Source organism: Pygocentrus nattereri, chromosome 21 (genome assembly GCF_015220715.1).
Source record: "Pygocentrus nattereri isolate fPygNat1 chromosome 21, fPygNat1.pri, whole genome shotgun sequence".
NCBI lineage: Eukaryota > Metazoa > Chordata > Actinopteri > Characiformes > Serrasalmidae > Pygocentrus > Pygocentrus nattereri.
In genome coordinates this window covers 20,971,471-20,987,595 of record NC_051231.1, presented here as the reverse complement: position 1 = coordinate 20,987,595, position 16,125 = coordinate 20,971,471, and the positions used below count along the sequence as shown (strand labels likewise).

Here is a 16,125-nt window from a genome sequence, read left to right as displayed (position 1 = left end):
CAGGTCAGAAACTGCTACTAGGGCTACTAGTTACAAGAGGGAGGAATGGAATGAACAGATCTCTTCTACTGCCTAGAAATTACATTAATGCTAGCTTGCTAATATTTATTATGTGGAATCAAGTGGTAAATTTTAACAAATAAATTATGATTGTTGGCATTGAGAAGAAATGAATGACTTTTAATCTGATAATTAATCTGGCTTCAAACAAGGGGCTCAAGTGCCTAGGACTTTTGCAAGGTACTGTATATGGGGAAATCAGTCTCCTTGGATGCACAGGTATGTCTGCATATACCAGTACACCACTACCATCCCTATCCATGTCACTATCCATATCAGTACACCACTACCAACATGTGATTACAGCAATACAAAACAAGTGAACGCAAAGTCCTTCAAACATGCCCATATGTTCTGGAATGAAGTTAAAAGGTAGCAAAGCTTAACAATATGACTGTCGCTTGAGCAATAACAAACATTACAACATGTACCAACCATCCCATCTGCCACAGGACAGAAACAAGCAAGCTCTCGCAGGACAACTTCAAATTTGCACGCTCCTTTATTTTATGTTCAACTTGGAATGGCAAAACTCATGCCTTATTTGAGAGAAGCCAGCACAAAAACAAACAGGAGAGATGCAGCTCTCTGGAGTTAGATTTGATCTCATTTTGATTTTTTACCTCAACCATGGCACACAAATGCAATGGTAAAAGTGACATAAATGATCCCCTATTTTCATGGGATCTAATTCCCCCCTGGCTTCCTGTATGTGTAAATGTAGTGCATGTGTACCTATTTGAGGCTGAGATGTGGATCCTTGCGGCCTCAGTCATGACTTGAATCCACTCCTCCTGATCCTCCAGGGTGTCGGCACTGAAGTAGTATGTACGAGTGCCGGCGTGTTCTACCTGCAAACAGAAAGCAATACTGCCCTTAAGGTCTCCTCCTTCCTCCTCCTCGTCTTCCTCCTCTTCCTCGTCCTCTTTTTCAAACCACACCTGAGAGAGAGAGAGAACGGGCATCTGATTAGTTTACAAAACTGTTGCTCTGTCTCCATCCAGCCTTAACACTGGCATGACAAACACTGCATGCAAAACAAGCACGATGCATGCAAATTCTGTGCACATGTCCCAACACATCTCATTGAGAGAGATTCATGGGAATTGCATGAGACCAGCTCTAAGTCCAAGATAATAGCATAAGCCAAAAAAATAACGTAAACCCAATGATAACCGAGCATGTACAGATGTGCTATTGAAGCACTTTTTTCTAAAGGCCATGCATCTGGGGCCTATCTTACGAAGCAGGGTTTCATGCTTAGTCACATTTATGCTTAGTTTGATCACTTTTTACCTGGCTACACCAGCACTGTAACTTATGCTGCAAACCTAACCTGCTCAAGGGCAGGTAAGTCTGGGACTGTATCATTAAACAGATCTTAGACCAAACAAGGTTGGCCTGTGCTCTCTGATGGCGTTGGGCCAAGTTTATTGTATAATTTAATCATAACAAATAATAACATGAAATTCCAATCATGTTACTTGAAGCACTCAGAGATGGCATTTTAGATATGTATGCTTTTAGAATTATTTAAATGTATTATAAGTGCTTTCTAAATATTCAAATGAATATACACGTGTTACTACATGCCACCAAATATTTCAAGAAAAACGTCAAAAAGTTCATTATTAGCATTATTAGCATTAGCATTAGTTCATTATAAAGCAATATTAGTCTCTAAATATGCTAATAAAGCATGGCTACCAAGTTTCAAAGCATTCACAATGGCTTATGATTACAGACTTCATAGAAAGTTGTGCCAATTTCTTTTGCCCTCCTAAATAAACATCTAGAAATTCTATCTATATGTAACATGCTTCGTGAGACAGGCCTGTGATTTGAAACATTTCGGCATTAGCTCAGTAACATATCACCACCGACCTTAAGCATTCACATGTGCAACAAGCGGATCCTTTTTTTTTGTGGATTCATTACACATCCTGTGGAGGTTGAATATATTTGACAATAGGTAGTCTCGCTTACAGCAGGCTTGAGTTACAATAAGAATTCTATTTCAGAGGCGTTTTATTTGTCTAGTAGTTGAATCCACCAGCTATGTAACATTATATACTGGGAGATCAAGACAGGTTTTAAGAAAAGGGTGCCTTCGAAAAACATGCATCATCAGACTTGACATTTGCACTGGACAGTGGCTGATAAGGGACTGATTTATTTTGTAGTAATCAAAATTAGCATACAGTTTCAAAATTCAATGTGATCTTAGCTATGTGTACAGTGTAACTAGGACATATCCTTAGAACGCAATGTGTTCAACCAAGTCTTTATCAGCATCAGTGTCTAGAATGCAAGTCTGTCAATCTGGTCTCATCAAACAGGATCATGCAGGTGCAGAAGGTGAGTGCACACTAAAAAATACCTACTAGAGAGAGCTCATCTCTACAGGCACAGACCAGCTCCCTCAGGGGTCCTCAGAGGAATGATGAGGAAAAGAGGGGAGAGACTAGGTGAGGAAGACTGGGTCAGACATGAAGGTCAGCTATATGGTCACCTAGCAGGTTAGCTGTGGTCTGGACAGTTATGAAATCACAGTGAACTCTGTCAGCTATGTTAAATAAGTTGTTGCTGTTATGGTAGTAGAGTTAATATCCTGTAAAAGAAGGTGGTTAGTTGATTTGTGACATGGTTATTGCATTTGTGTATGGTATAAAGAGCTTCATCCCAAGTGTGTATCCAAAGGGGATTTTCACAGAATTTCTGCAAAATTAAATTGTTAAGATGTAAATAAAAATAATTTAAAATGTTTTGATATGAAATGCACCATTGTAGGGTATTAAAGTTAATGGTGGTCACAGGAAGCAGACTTCTAAAGCACCTCTAAAAGCTACAGCACATGATGGAATGATTTTGTTGCTAATGCCTGAAAAACTGATTTATGGTAGTATCATCTGTAGAGTAGTTAGAGATGAGATTTTGTCTTAAAATGTATTTTTTAAAGTATATTCCTATAGTACATGCAGGATGTTTTAAGGCAAAATCACATCCAAAAAAACTCATGCTGTTTTTGTTACTTTGCCTTTTAAAGAACTGCTTTGTTCTGACTGGCTGTCCTGTATTGTGCCTCATTGAAAAAGCACTCAGAGCTGAAACACTCCTTTGCACTTCATTGTGAATTGGTGTGGCTAAACTGCTATAGGCTGAATACGGGGATAAATTAAACGAGTTGGTTCTCATGACATCAAGGAAACAATGAATTCAAAACAGACTGTTTTTACAGCTTAGTTTCCCTATGTGGACAGTATGGATTGGCTACTGAAAGGTATATTTTGAAACTTGTTGAAAATGTTTATTCATAACTTTTAAACCCTTTATAGCAAAAAGCGTGCTTTTTCCATGATATGGGTCTTTAAGGGTTCTTCCTACTGCCTTTACTTCATTTAAAAGGTTCTTCGCACATCTCATTTACAAAAATGGTTCTCTACAGGACTATGTATTGAAACATTCTTTAGGAAAACAGAAGTGGTTCTTCTATATCATTGCACAAATGGACCATTTCTTGCACCTTTACTTTTAAGATTGTATAAATTGTATACTTTTTCTTTTTTTTTTACAATGCACCACTTTATATCAAAACAAACTTGTTTACATCTCAACAACTGAATTATGAAAAAATTTTACAATTTCAAATTCAATAGTGATTAAGTTCATTCAGGTGATTTAATCAAAGTTTAAACACACACACACACACACACACACACACACTGCAGTTCAGATATTCCACCACATGGGGGCAACACAGACTTTCTCGAACTAAACGCTGCACATGGAAGAAACTGATGGGTTGAAAAACAATAGGACATAAATATTCCAACCATGACCTTGCATTAACTTCACTAAGATATGGCATTTCTTTCAAGAACAGGCTTATTAAGCAATGTATTTTATCGTATGTACTGTTTACATTTTACACTATTAATCTTGAGCAAGACATCATGAAAACAGCTATGGTTAGTCACCTGAGGGTGTGCCAGCAGTTTCATATACAGAATGAATCAGTGTAATTACACCATAGGGATGTGGCCAAATCACTTTTATAGCACATGAACAAATAAGCTTCTGGAAGCATTAGCGTATTTTCCATGCAAAACAAGACGGGCAATGTTCTTAACTTTGAATGAAGCTATTTGTATCCATTCAGAGAAGTAATCCTGATCTTTCTACAAGTTTAATGTCAAGGTGTGGCTCGAAACAGAACAACTGTGCAAACTATACAGGATACCAGACAGAAGAATAAGAAGAGAGTTTTCACTCCTATGCTGTAGATCATTAAAAGGATTGGCTGCACTCAAGATGACTCCAAATCACTTGGACAAAAATAACACCACTTAAAACCCACAGCATCCTAGTCCAGCATACGATTCATGCTCACTCCACCGACTGATCTGCATGTATGTCTCATTTCCTGTTCATATCTTCCTCAGACAACTATGCAAGATGCACTTCACTAGTTGCTTTCCTTTTTGCTCAGATACGGTCCATCCATGACGGAACTACATCGATAGGGGCCAGAGGGCCACAACAAAAGTCATCTCAGGTGTTTGCATTCACACAGTTGCTCAACTTAGAGAATCTAAAGAAAAACCGGTCACACATGAAATCAGCTGGCCTTGCCACACTCCTACAAGCCATCTTCATACCACTGTACATTTTTAAAGAGCAGGTATAAAGGCTTCCGCTCTTGTTCTTATACACATTGCCTCCTCCATTGCTTCCTTTAACTGCGCTAGTTCATTTCAGGGCTTGTAAAACTGAGTTGATATTTGGTGCTTGGGTATCTTTCTATGGATACCATAGCACATTCATAAAAGGTTGTCATGCATTCATATAAATATTTATAAAAATGTTAAAATGGTAAAAATGAATAAGAAAGTGAAAACTTTCAATATAGAAAACTAGTCAATATAGGTCATATTTCTAATTATGAGACTGCTGTAAGAGTATTACAGTATTTATTAGTATCATGCATTTGACAAACTTTCAGACTGAAACGGATTTCATTCCCCAGACTCCTCCGGGAAATCATCTGACATGACAACATCCTTCTGACTCGGAATCTAAAATAGCTTCCTGTAACCACAGTCCTGTCGGGGATCACATGACTTCTGACGCTCTCGTGCACGCCTATCAGTATTCACAGTCTCCAGAGTACTAAGTGGTTTCACCTGTGTGTCTAAGTCATATGATTAGAACAGTGTAGTTTATAAGCCCGGGCTTTAGTTAGAGTCAGCTTCTTTGAGAACTTACTGAGCATTTGTACTGTTTGTTTTATTCTGATTCCCGACTTTTTGCCTTGTTTGCTACTCTGCTTGTCCCTCTTGTTCCTTTGACCTGAATTTTTGATCTGTGTTTTGGAACCTTTTTGCCTGATTTATCGACTACATCTTTTGCCTTGCCTTTTTGGTTTTGTTCACCTAGTGTTATGATCACCATTGTGATCTTTCGCCGTTTTCTGGTTTTGACCCATGCCTGTTCTTTGACCACATTTTGGTTTGTGATAATAAAACCAGTATTATCCTTTTTATCGGCACACATCTGAATTCTGCCGACTGTTTACAATTAGCTTATTTCTGTAAGCCATTTTACCTAGTACAAATGTCTCATTCCACTGTCAGATGATGTTATATACTTTTTCTAAATGTGCAAAATTAGCTGCACCACTTCTCCAAACAAGCAAAATGATCTGCCAGTGGATTCTCTGCAATTATCTGTAAACAAGTTGTTCTTGTGAGATATATAGACTAATGTTCCAAAGCAAACTAGTACTAAAACTAAAACTCTTTCTTTGTTACATTATATTGGCTCATTATAGCATGCTGTGCACTTCTAAAACATTAACAAATTGTAATGCATGTACATGGCAATAAAATGTAATTCAATAAATAAATCTTTTTAGCTGTTCCTCACACAGTTCCACAGTTCCTCCTTCCCTATCCTGTACAGTCACATACATCACACCTCACTGCCTATTAACACTAACATCATTATAGCAAGTTTCACATACATGTATGACATTTTTGCTGGAGTGCACATATTATTACTGGCATTTTGACAAAACTGTGCAAGAACATTCAAAAATGTAGTGGGTTAATAACTACCATAACATTCTATAATGGAGTCAGACACTGCCATTTTATCCATTCTGAATGTAGCAAGATGCACATTATCGCTGTCACATTAAACCCAAGTACCTTTCCGGTTTTTATTTTTCTATATCGTTGTAGCAGAGCAGCTACCCTTTACATTGCATGAGCATTTCAAGATGAATAGGAATAGGAATTGTCCAAAATGTCTTTGGATAAAATCTCGTTGCATTAATTAACAACATTGCATTAACAGTTAACAAGTTGAGTCTTACAGCAAAAGTGAAAATTTTGGAGATACACTGGGGTCTAAACATCTAAATTGAAAAACTGGGATTTCCATTTCATTTAAACCTGAATATAAACAACAAAGATGTGCAATTTTGAATAAATGTAAATAAAGAAAAATTTAGTCTCACCACTGGTGTCATACTTTTGAAGCCCACTATACATGATTTTATTAGGCAAATATGTATTTTTTACTAATGAAGATGTGTTTAGATAAATAGGTTTACAAAGTAAAAAAGGCACCGGAGCTAGTCAGAAGTGAACATCCAGAAACGTCACTTGTCATCTTTTATTCTGTCTGTATTATCTTTTTCTGGCACTACGCCTTTGCTGGCTCTCTCTCCCATCCCATCCATGTCGGCCTTCATCGAAGAGACATTCAAAACAAATCCACTTCCTGCTACATCTTCCATTTATGAGAGAAATGATCCAAGAGCCGTTAACTTTAAAAGACAGTGTCTAGCTTGTTTCCCTCTGCTATTCTATATATAGGCACCAGGGCTTAATTATAGCCTAAGTAAAGACAGCAGTCACCACCAGGCTGTGAAGAGAATCAGCATGTACGTCCCCATGTGTATGCAAGAGGAGCACATTTTTTTGCGAGACTGTGTGCTCTATATTTTCCACCGGCGAATCAGAGGCCTAGCATGCTTAGCATGCCTAGCCGAGAGGGATAAACAAGCTGATATGTATCTAAGCCAAAGCAAAAGCAAAACCAGCTTTTCCTAAAGTACTGTGCATAGTTGAAGCTGTTAGGAGGCTTATAACCAGGAGTGGTGAAGATCATTACAGGCTACATTACACAACCCTGCTTTTCTTCAAAGTACACAATCGAATATTATACTGGCTCCCTATAATAGACCAGCTGATGCAAACCATGGCAACCAGGCATCAGATTTTTCCTCATATGAAAGAAGGAGAAGCAGGCCAGGGGTAATTGGAGTCTGACCTGCTGTCTCATGCAGTGCCAAGTGCTCTGTTGTTCCTTTGGGATCAGCACCAAGGTGTGGCCTTGGCAACAGCAAGCGCTACCCCTATCTTTTCATCACCAGGAGGTGAAAGAAAGGCTGTTTTCGCATTTCACCTGGACAGAAATCCAGTCTCTTCTTACCCTTCCTGTATTAGCACTGCCGTTTGGACAAAGCTGAGGCAGCGGTGACATTTATGGCAATGTGCTATACCAGACGCCACGATGAATCATATCTTCTGGGTGTAATAGTCATTTTATATGCTTTAAGCCCAAAGCCCTTCGAGAAGCTTTCAGCTTGCTGTAAGTCCAAGAAAACTATTCAGAACTGAAAGAAAAACAGCCAGTCTTGGCACCAGGGTTACTGACATAGCATTATAAAAAATACAGACTGTATCTGAAGTCAGACAATGATTTCTTTCTGGGTGATTTGGAGTTACATTGGACTTAAAGGACAATGTCCTATGCCTAATCAGAATCACCCTTCAGGCTAATTCCTGCTTAATGTCTGTTTTATTTGTCCTGTGAAGCGCAGTAAGCTGGCCACTTGGCCAGAAGTCTAGACTTTTCACCTCCACACACCTGCTGTGCTGGAAAGAATTTGAAGAACAGAACAAAGAAAAAAAAAAGCCTTCACTGCCAAAAAAGTTGCACTCCTATTCCGCAGTCAATCTCAACTGTCATCACAGTCCCTTAACTCCTTTCTGTAGGCTTCCTAGTAGCTGGTGGAAAGGAAAATGAGTCAAATATTTTTTTTAACACTGTATTTATATAAACTGTGAAATGTGACTCTGTGTTGAGCTGCTAGCAAGCATTGAGGTTCAGTGGGTAGCGGTGAGAACCCCCTGCTGTAAACACAATTCACACCTGTCCACAAAGATGGCTGAGGTGAGATAAAATGGACAGCACGACTGCAGCTTTCCTCATGTCAAAAATCAGGCCCAAACTTTCACAATAGAAAACTGCACTACTACATTAAAAACAGGTTAAATTGCTCACTTACAAAGAGGAAAATCTAGTCCACTTCAGTTTTTTTTTTTGGAACAACATACAAATACATTCCATCTATGTTATAAAAAAATGCACAGTGTAAAAACTGGGGGACTCCAACACAAGTCCCATCACTCACATCATTTCACTCCCAGTCAAAAAGTCTGCCCCTGCGTTTTTCTACCATTTCCTCCAATCAGTCCCTAAAGTACTAAAGCAATTCAGACAATCATTCCCTCGCTTGTCATGCCAGCCTTTCCTCTTTCAAAGTCATGAAAAACCAGTCATATCTTGAACTGCATCTGTCAGATAGCTGCCATCCCCTCTCGTGGAACATTACTGCAGTCAGTCCATCTGAGAGACAGAGATAGTAAGAGGGAAACATCAGGCTGAAAGAAGAGGAGAATGGAATAAAATAAGGCTTGGTTTCTCTGAGAGATATGGCTGTGCCAACAGAATCCTGCGCTTTTGTATTCCAGCACAGCCTCCCCAGGGTAGGAAAAGGGCAATTGGCCAGTGGTCCCCAGCTAAGGCCTATGTCTGTGGACCTTGAGGTGACCCACTTCCATGACAACCTCTAAAAGTCTCTCAGTTCTCTCTGTGTCTTTGTCTATATCTCCACCCAGATAGTTATATTTCTTAAGCCATGCATGGGTAACACACTATCATCTCCTGTGTTTGATCCTGATGCCTTCTGATAAGAGCCAAGGCTGGAGACACTGGAGCGATGGGTAGATAAATACAGCCTGGGGAAACTGCAACGCCACACGACACTCGCTTCACCCATTCACCAAATGTCACGAAGCTTGCACAGCGTATATTCTGCCCCAGCACAACAGGTAATATGAGTAACCACACTGCTGGTCTTCTGGGTAAACAGGAGTAGAGCCTGACAATTATTACAATTTTGTTAGCAATGCTGATAGAGATGCTAAAATTCGGATAACTGATAATATCAGCAGATACAATTTGACATGCCCAAAAATGTCTCCAAACTCCAATACTTTTAGTTAAGCAGTCTTTCAGTGAATGATGTGATTGGCAGTTGGCAACAGCCATAATAAACTCAAACTCATAAAGTCTTACATTATATAAACACTGTAATGTGCTATTAGTGGGTGGCATATTTTAGATATAATTTTTTTCTGTTGTTTTTAGTCCTCATAAAATGTTTGGTGTTATGTTATCCTCAAAATAAAGGACAGTTTTTTTGAACATTTCTACAATGGTTGAGAGTGGTTTGATGTGAAATGGCTCACTTAAGAGAAACGTCACAACACAAATGTCTTTACAGTGGTGGTGATATGAACCAGGGGTAGTGAGGTCTACAACTGAATGTAACCATTTACTTACTAAAACTATCAGTGAACCTACATGTGTATTTATGTTATTTTGATAATGGTAACATAGTGGTACTATTTTGGGTACTATTTTGCCTTGGCATGCTCATCATGCACCTCTCCACTAGAAGTAGATTTTCAAAAATAGTCTTTAGACCAAAACCCTTGTGTGTCAGCCATCAGGCAGCCTTTTCAGAACAACTTCATGTTATCATTTTCTGTCAGGTAGCATTTAGAGGCAAACGTCTGGGTCCCTATCACCACTCTTGTGAACAACATCTGTGGAATTCCACTTTAAAGGGCAAGGTTTGTTTCTGTTTTTGGTGTTTTAACCCCAATGGTGTTTTGTCTGCAAATTTGTCCCTACTTTAACAGATATAAGTTATAAGACAAAGAAGGAGGCTAATATGAAATTTTTAAATATTTGTGCTTTATCAGAGAGATGTATCCTGATACTGATAAAACTGCATGATCTCAAAACAGACTAATATTACTGACTAGCTGATAAATTAGTCAGGTCCTAATGGAAAAACTCTCAGACACTCAACACAGCAAAGGGGGTGGAGGCCCAGGCACTCTGTTTGATGCCCACTAACGTGTTGACAAAGCAGTCGGCCACACAAGCACAAACAGCAACAAGAATATGGAGGCAAGCCTGGGATAATTACTGATTACTGCAACCAATAATGACAAGGCAACTTTGAGAGCAGATGATTCCATGTGTGTGCTCAGTCTCCTCTGTCTGCTATACACACGAGCACACACCCTTATTCACTGTCAGTGCGCTGTCTGAGAGCACGGGGGTCTCAGCTTCATACTGAGTGAACACACACTGCCCACGTGGCCGACAGGAGCAAAGGCTCACTCCCACACGCAAACCAAGGTACCCAGCAAACAAAAAGCAAGGCTAACCCTGGGAAAGCAGTGACTGTAAACAGTACCTTGTGCAGGCCAGAAAGGCTTTACCTATAAGACAAGCAATGCAGCAATCCAGATTCCCAGCCCAAAGATCAAGCTGTTCATGGTTATTCTGTCTGTACATGAATATAGAGAAAGTTTTTCATTTTTCAGCTGATACTTCTAAGAAGGTTTGATATAATACATGTAACAAAAGTGGAAAGTAAGAAAAATAAGTCGTTTCCAAAACTGGAGTTTAAATTATTGATTATTAAATGACAAATGTTAATAAAAATATGGAGAAAATACAACAAGACCTAACAGACCAAAACTGTCATATCAGACAAAAGCACTTAAAGCTTTAGAGAATACACACCTGTGCTAGATCGTGCAGAAATACACTGCAAACAAAGGAACTATCCCTCTAAAACCCACCCCCAAATTCCTAATGTAATTATGCAATTAACTTCTAAGACTGAACGTGGAAAGTGTGGAAAAATAATGGAAATAATGGCACAGAGACACACTAAATACTGAAAAAATGCTATAATATTTAGTTGTTGAGATTTCTGCACAACACTGTACATGCACACCTTTTTGATATGTTGATAGGTAGGGGTGTATAATCAAAATGGTTCAAAATCGGAAATGGTAGATTTTCTGCTCTTAATGTGATCACCATTTGGCCGATATATTTAAATTATTTCAGACTTGATTTTTTAACATACATAGTGTAAGCCATGGGCACTACATTACTTTTTTAGCTGTTCCTACTTTAGCTAATAAAAAGAAGTTGACCATTTTGCTCTGTGAATATCTGAATTTTTAAATGACTGGTGGTCAACTATCCAAACAAAAAACTATTTGCTATTGACTTTTCTGCCTGTAATCACCGTCTAACACAACCTGTATGAGCATAAAGCATGGGAACAGTGAGCAGTTCATGGAGCAGCAGTAATCTATGTAGAGCAGCTTTTTTGTGCATTAGCACATCAATTGGTTTTTCAATGTTATGTTAGCGCTAAGCTATGACTGATCTACCCACACTGTGTTTAACATTCTTTATGGCCGTTTTGACATTTGAAGCTTTTAAAGATGTAAATTTATAGCCTGTACCTGAATACCAGTGGAGGAGCCTGTTAGCCTGTTAGCAATCTGCCGAGCTGGTTGGCAAACAAAACTGTATTCTTGATCCATTTACACCTGGTACTATAGTATCTATAACATGAAGCAGCACCCGTCAGTCTCTCAATGCTACTATGTAGGCCTGTACCACTGAGTTCAGGAATGTGTTATAAACCCAGTACAGACTGCTGTCGGACACAAGCAAGATGTAACTGGTTTCTTATCAGTCTTCTTCCCGTGGGATCATGCTCTGGGATAAGACCTGTTTTTTTGGGTCTGTGACCGTAAAGCATGAGTGCAAGAGGGCTCTGGGATCAGATTGCTCTCTTGTTTATACCAGTCTCATTCACAAAAACAGATCCATCAGCACTCCTACCCTGGGATCCTTTATGACGTGACTGTCCATGAAGGTCCTGGATAGTATATCACTGATAGGCCACTTGGCCAGTAATTTCAGTCAGTTTTAAGGTTCTCAGTGTCATTTCCAGAGAAATGTCATGTTCTTTACAGAGACTATTCATCTGAGAGTATTGAATCCCTCACTCTCATTAAAAACAGTAAACTTGAATACACTATACTACTGTGGTTTCAGTTAATAAAAATAGCAAAACGTAAATGCATCCTCCCACAACTCTTACACATTCTAATGCTTCAGACAACTGATTTCTATCATTGCCACTTTGAATTCAATGTAGATTTAATTCTGACTCTGTACCTTTCTCTAGAAAAGCACATTTCACATTTACCCACCCTGTAAAACTTTTTTTTTTTACATTTTAACCAATTATGCAGGAATTTCGAAAAATAATTCCTGTATGTCCTTTCAAGACATTTCATAATTCAGAACTAGAGCTGTCAGCTAGGCACATAATAACTGAACATTTTTGAATTTGAAATGTATTACTTTCTGAGATGCAAAGAAAAAAGTACATGCCAGATTTCTAAGTCAACATTATGTACTGGTGGTCTCAACATGATTGGTATTTATATTTGACTGGTATTATATTGGTATTTATATTTATATTTGATGCATAAAAAACTCCACACCAGTGTTATCGTGGCTACAGCATAGCAACGCTTTGACAAGCAAATAGCATTTTCCTTCACTACCTTATGAGTGCATCAGCATTATATGATTATTTCTTACAACGCCACAAAGCAACCTCATCTGGAGCGTTAGCGTCTCAGAAAAAGTCTGCCATCTAAAGCAGCCATTCAGTTACATCCCTCACCTGATTTCTGCTCATTAGTGCTATTTAACTTCTTAAGCAAAAATGTTGTTTCATTCAGACAACAGAGTTCCTTTAGATGTTTGCAATTATTTTTATATAAAGCCAAAACCATCAGTTGTTTCAACTATCAAATGGCATGGTAATGTCCATGTGCTTGGTAGCCATCATGTGTGATATTATTATTAACACTACTAGTGCCAACTTTTAGAAGACAACTTTTAGAAGTTTCAGGACATAAGCATTTTTAAATTGTTTTTGTAAATAATCAAATTTTGACTTTTATTTTTATTTTAGTCCTATCGAGAACTGATCATTAGATTTGACAATTCAGGATCGACGATTATATGAATGGGCAAGGCACTGTTTAACTAAAACTACTGGAGTTGGTTTCAGTTTTGACCATATAAAAGGATATATGAGATTTATGATGTAATGCACAGGACTGTCAGTAGTACCTAAGAAAAGGAGAACAGGAGCAGCCTCGGCTTCAGATCAGTTTAAGATGCAGCCTCACTGCAGTTACGCAACCCCTCTTCATCAATATTCAAGTAGCACTATTCCGGGGAGGACGGGGCTCCTATGTGTGTATGTGTGTAATTCTTAGAGTTTCATTAGAGAATGAGAGAGAGAGAGAGAGAGAGAGAGAGAGAGAGAGAGAGAGAGAGAGAGAGAGAGAGAGAGAGAGAGAGACAGACAGAGTGGTGGAGAGAAAAATAAAAAAGACTGCAGGGAGAGTAAAAGAAAGAAAAAGGAACAAACCACACAGTCAGCAACCCAGCAACCAGAACAGCAGTGTAATATATTTTGTATGCCTTCAGAAGATGTGCCTGGGGCAAAGCAAGTGTAGGCAAAGCATGGACTTACTGGACTACATAACTACTTACTACAATGCCATGTTTTCTCCCAGAGTTTTTACCCATAATATGACTTCATTATGATCAGTTGCAGGGAAAAAAATTAAATCTACCATTCCCTTCCATTACACACATTATGGCTGCCACCATTAGTTTTACAGAATCATAAAATACATATTCCAAACAAATCACCGGCGACTGGGAGGAATTTGGAAAAAAAAACAACAACAAAAAAAACCCAGAACATATAATAATTAAATTCAATTATTAAAATGTGCCATAACTTCTGTACAGGCCACATTTTGTATTTTTTTCTCCAATATGTTATAATCAACATAGTAGAGGAACTTATTTTGACATGGAAAATGAACAAAATGTCATGTGACCAAGGCTGCCCAAACCCTTGCATTGTATTTAAATGCAATTTTCATCATACTGTTTTATACATTAGCATTCAACACTTTGCCATATTAACTTTTTTTGTTATTTTATAAACTAGTAACTAATGCAATGTGGATTTAAATATTGCAAATCATTCCCCAAGAGGTGTTTTTAGATGTGTTATTCAATATTTAAACACCCAATGATAAATGACATACTGTAATAATCTATTTTCAGTTAAATTATCCGCCTTTTGTTTTGAGCTCCACTACTATTAAAACTTTTTTTATGTTATACAGTTTCTACGACTTTGTCTATTATTCCAAACACTTCTAAGATTTCTTCATTTCTTTTTAAAGCTTCCTACCAATTTGTGTGAAACTGAAGCTGCACAGGACTCATTTTACATTTATCTGCAATCAGTTTGGTCTTTTATTATTGAAAACACAGATTCTAAACTTTTAAAAGTTCATTTTTATTTTATTTTATTTTTTTATCACTTATCTGAACGTTTAGCTATTCAAAACTGGTATCAGTGATATTTTCATAGTGGATGGGCCCTAGTCTCCCATTAAAACCCCTGATATATTAAATCTTAGGGATTATTAATCACTAATGATATGGAAAACAGTACAAAATGACAATTATTCTCAAATTACAGGAATGAGAAATAATAGGACCCTCCGGTGGGTTCTAATAGAATAATGAGTCTTTTAAAAAGCTTCCTTGTTTATCTTCTCCCAGCTGGAATCTTTGAAATGCTCTGTATCATTTGTCATAACTTTTATGTATTAGACTTTTTTAAGAGTCTGATTATGATTAATCATCAACATAATTGACAGTGGCAGCCCATGGATTTTGGGACTGCTTTTGAAAGTAACATTGTAATGAAATGATCAACATGCAGTACCAGCACAGAAATATCACTGTTAGAAATGAGATATCCTAGCTATTCAAAAAAGAGCAAACAAATCCTTCATGGCCACGGGCTGATCTCTAGTTCTGGTTACACAGCGCTTGACCAGAATTGGATAGAACAGGAGACGTTACCTTGTGGAAAAGGAGCTTGAATGGTAGGAAAGAGAGAAAGGTGCACAGATGCCAGAGGTGCTGGAGGTGTTACTGAAAAGGCAACCCGAGACGAGGAACCGTTCGCTGTCAAAGCCACTTTGACTATGCCTGAGCGAACACACCACTCGCTCTTTGTACACAGTTTAAACCCAAACACACAAGCACAAGGCATAGTGTCCTGCTTAATTATTAACTCTGCGCAGAGACAAGTTTGAAAAATGCTGCCTGGGTGTTGTAACATGGAATCATATCCGTTTTAGTCATGGTTTATTAACATATGCCATACACATTTACATTTATGGCATTTGGCAGACACTCATATCCAGAGTGACTTACAGTTTGATCATTTTACACAGGTAGGTGAAGGTGGTGTTAGGAGTCTTGCCCAAGGACTCTTATTGGTGTAGTGTAGGGTGTTTTACCCAGGTGGGGATTGAATCCCAGTCTACAGCATAGAAGGCAGAGGTGTTACCCACTACACTGACCAACCATACACAGGGAACACTCTCAAGATTATAGTGATGTGATTTCACCATATGGGCTGAAGATGAGTCAATGTTGTTTTTATAACATAACACAATTCATGTCTAGCTCATCATGATGTACTGTACATATTAACCCCTTATTATTCAGTAACTACAGGGACTTCAATGCAAACTGCTTGAGGCATTCTCAAGTTATAGAAGTGTGTAATAAAACTTTGAGGGGACATTAAAACCAAATGTCTATCTGTATATGTTGCATACATTTGATTATGGATACAATGGTTACAATGTTGCTGAAGCATCTGCCCTTTGGCTTCTATTTTAAGGGTGTTAT

The 16,125-nt window shown here is 38.2% G+C and overlaps 1 protein-coding gene across 12 annotated transcripts in view; it reads right to left on the bottom strand.

The window, feature by feature from the left end:
* Positions 1-16,125, bottom strand: part of plekha6 (pleckstrin homology domain containing, family A member 6) — a 161,565-nt gene that overhangs the window by 21,520 nt on the left and 123,920 nt on the right. For 9 of the 12 annotated variants that reach the window (XM_017694703.2, XM_017694697.2, XM_017694694.2 and 6 more), the window contains one exon: positions 796-1,001. In XM_017694703.2, the coding sequence (XP_017550192.1) occupies positions 796-1,001 (206 nt within the window). The remainder of the gene's footprint in view (positions 1-795; positions 1,002-16,125) is intronic. The other 3 variants (XM_017694700.2, XM_037532461.1, XM_037532460.1) reach the window with 1 other exon arrangement.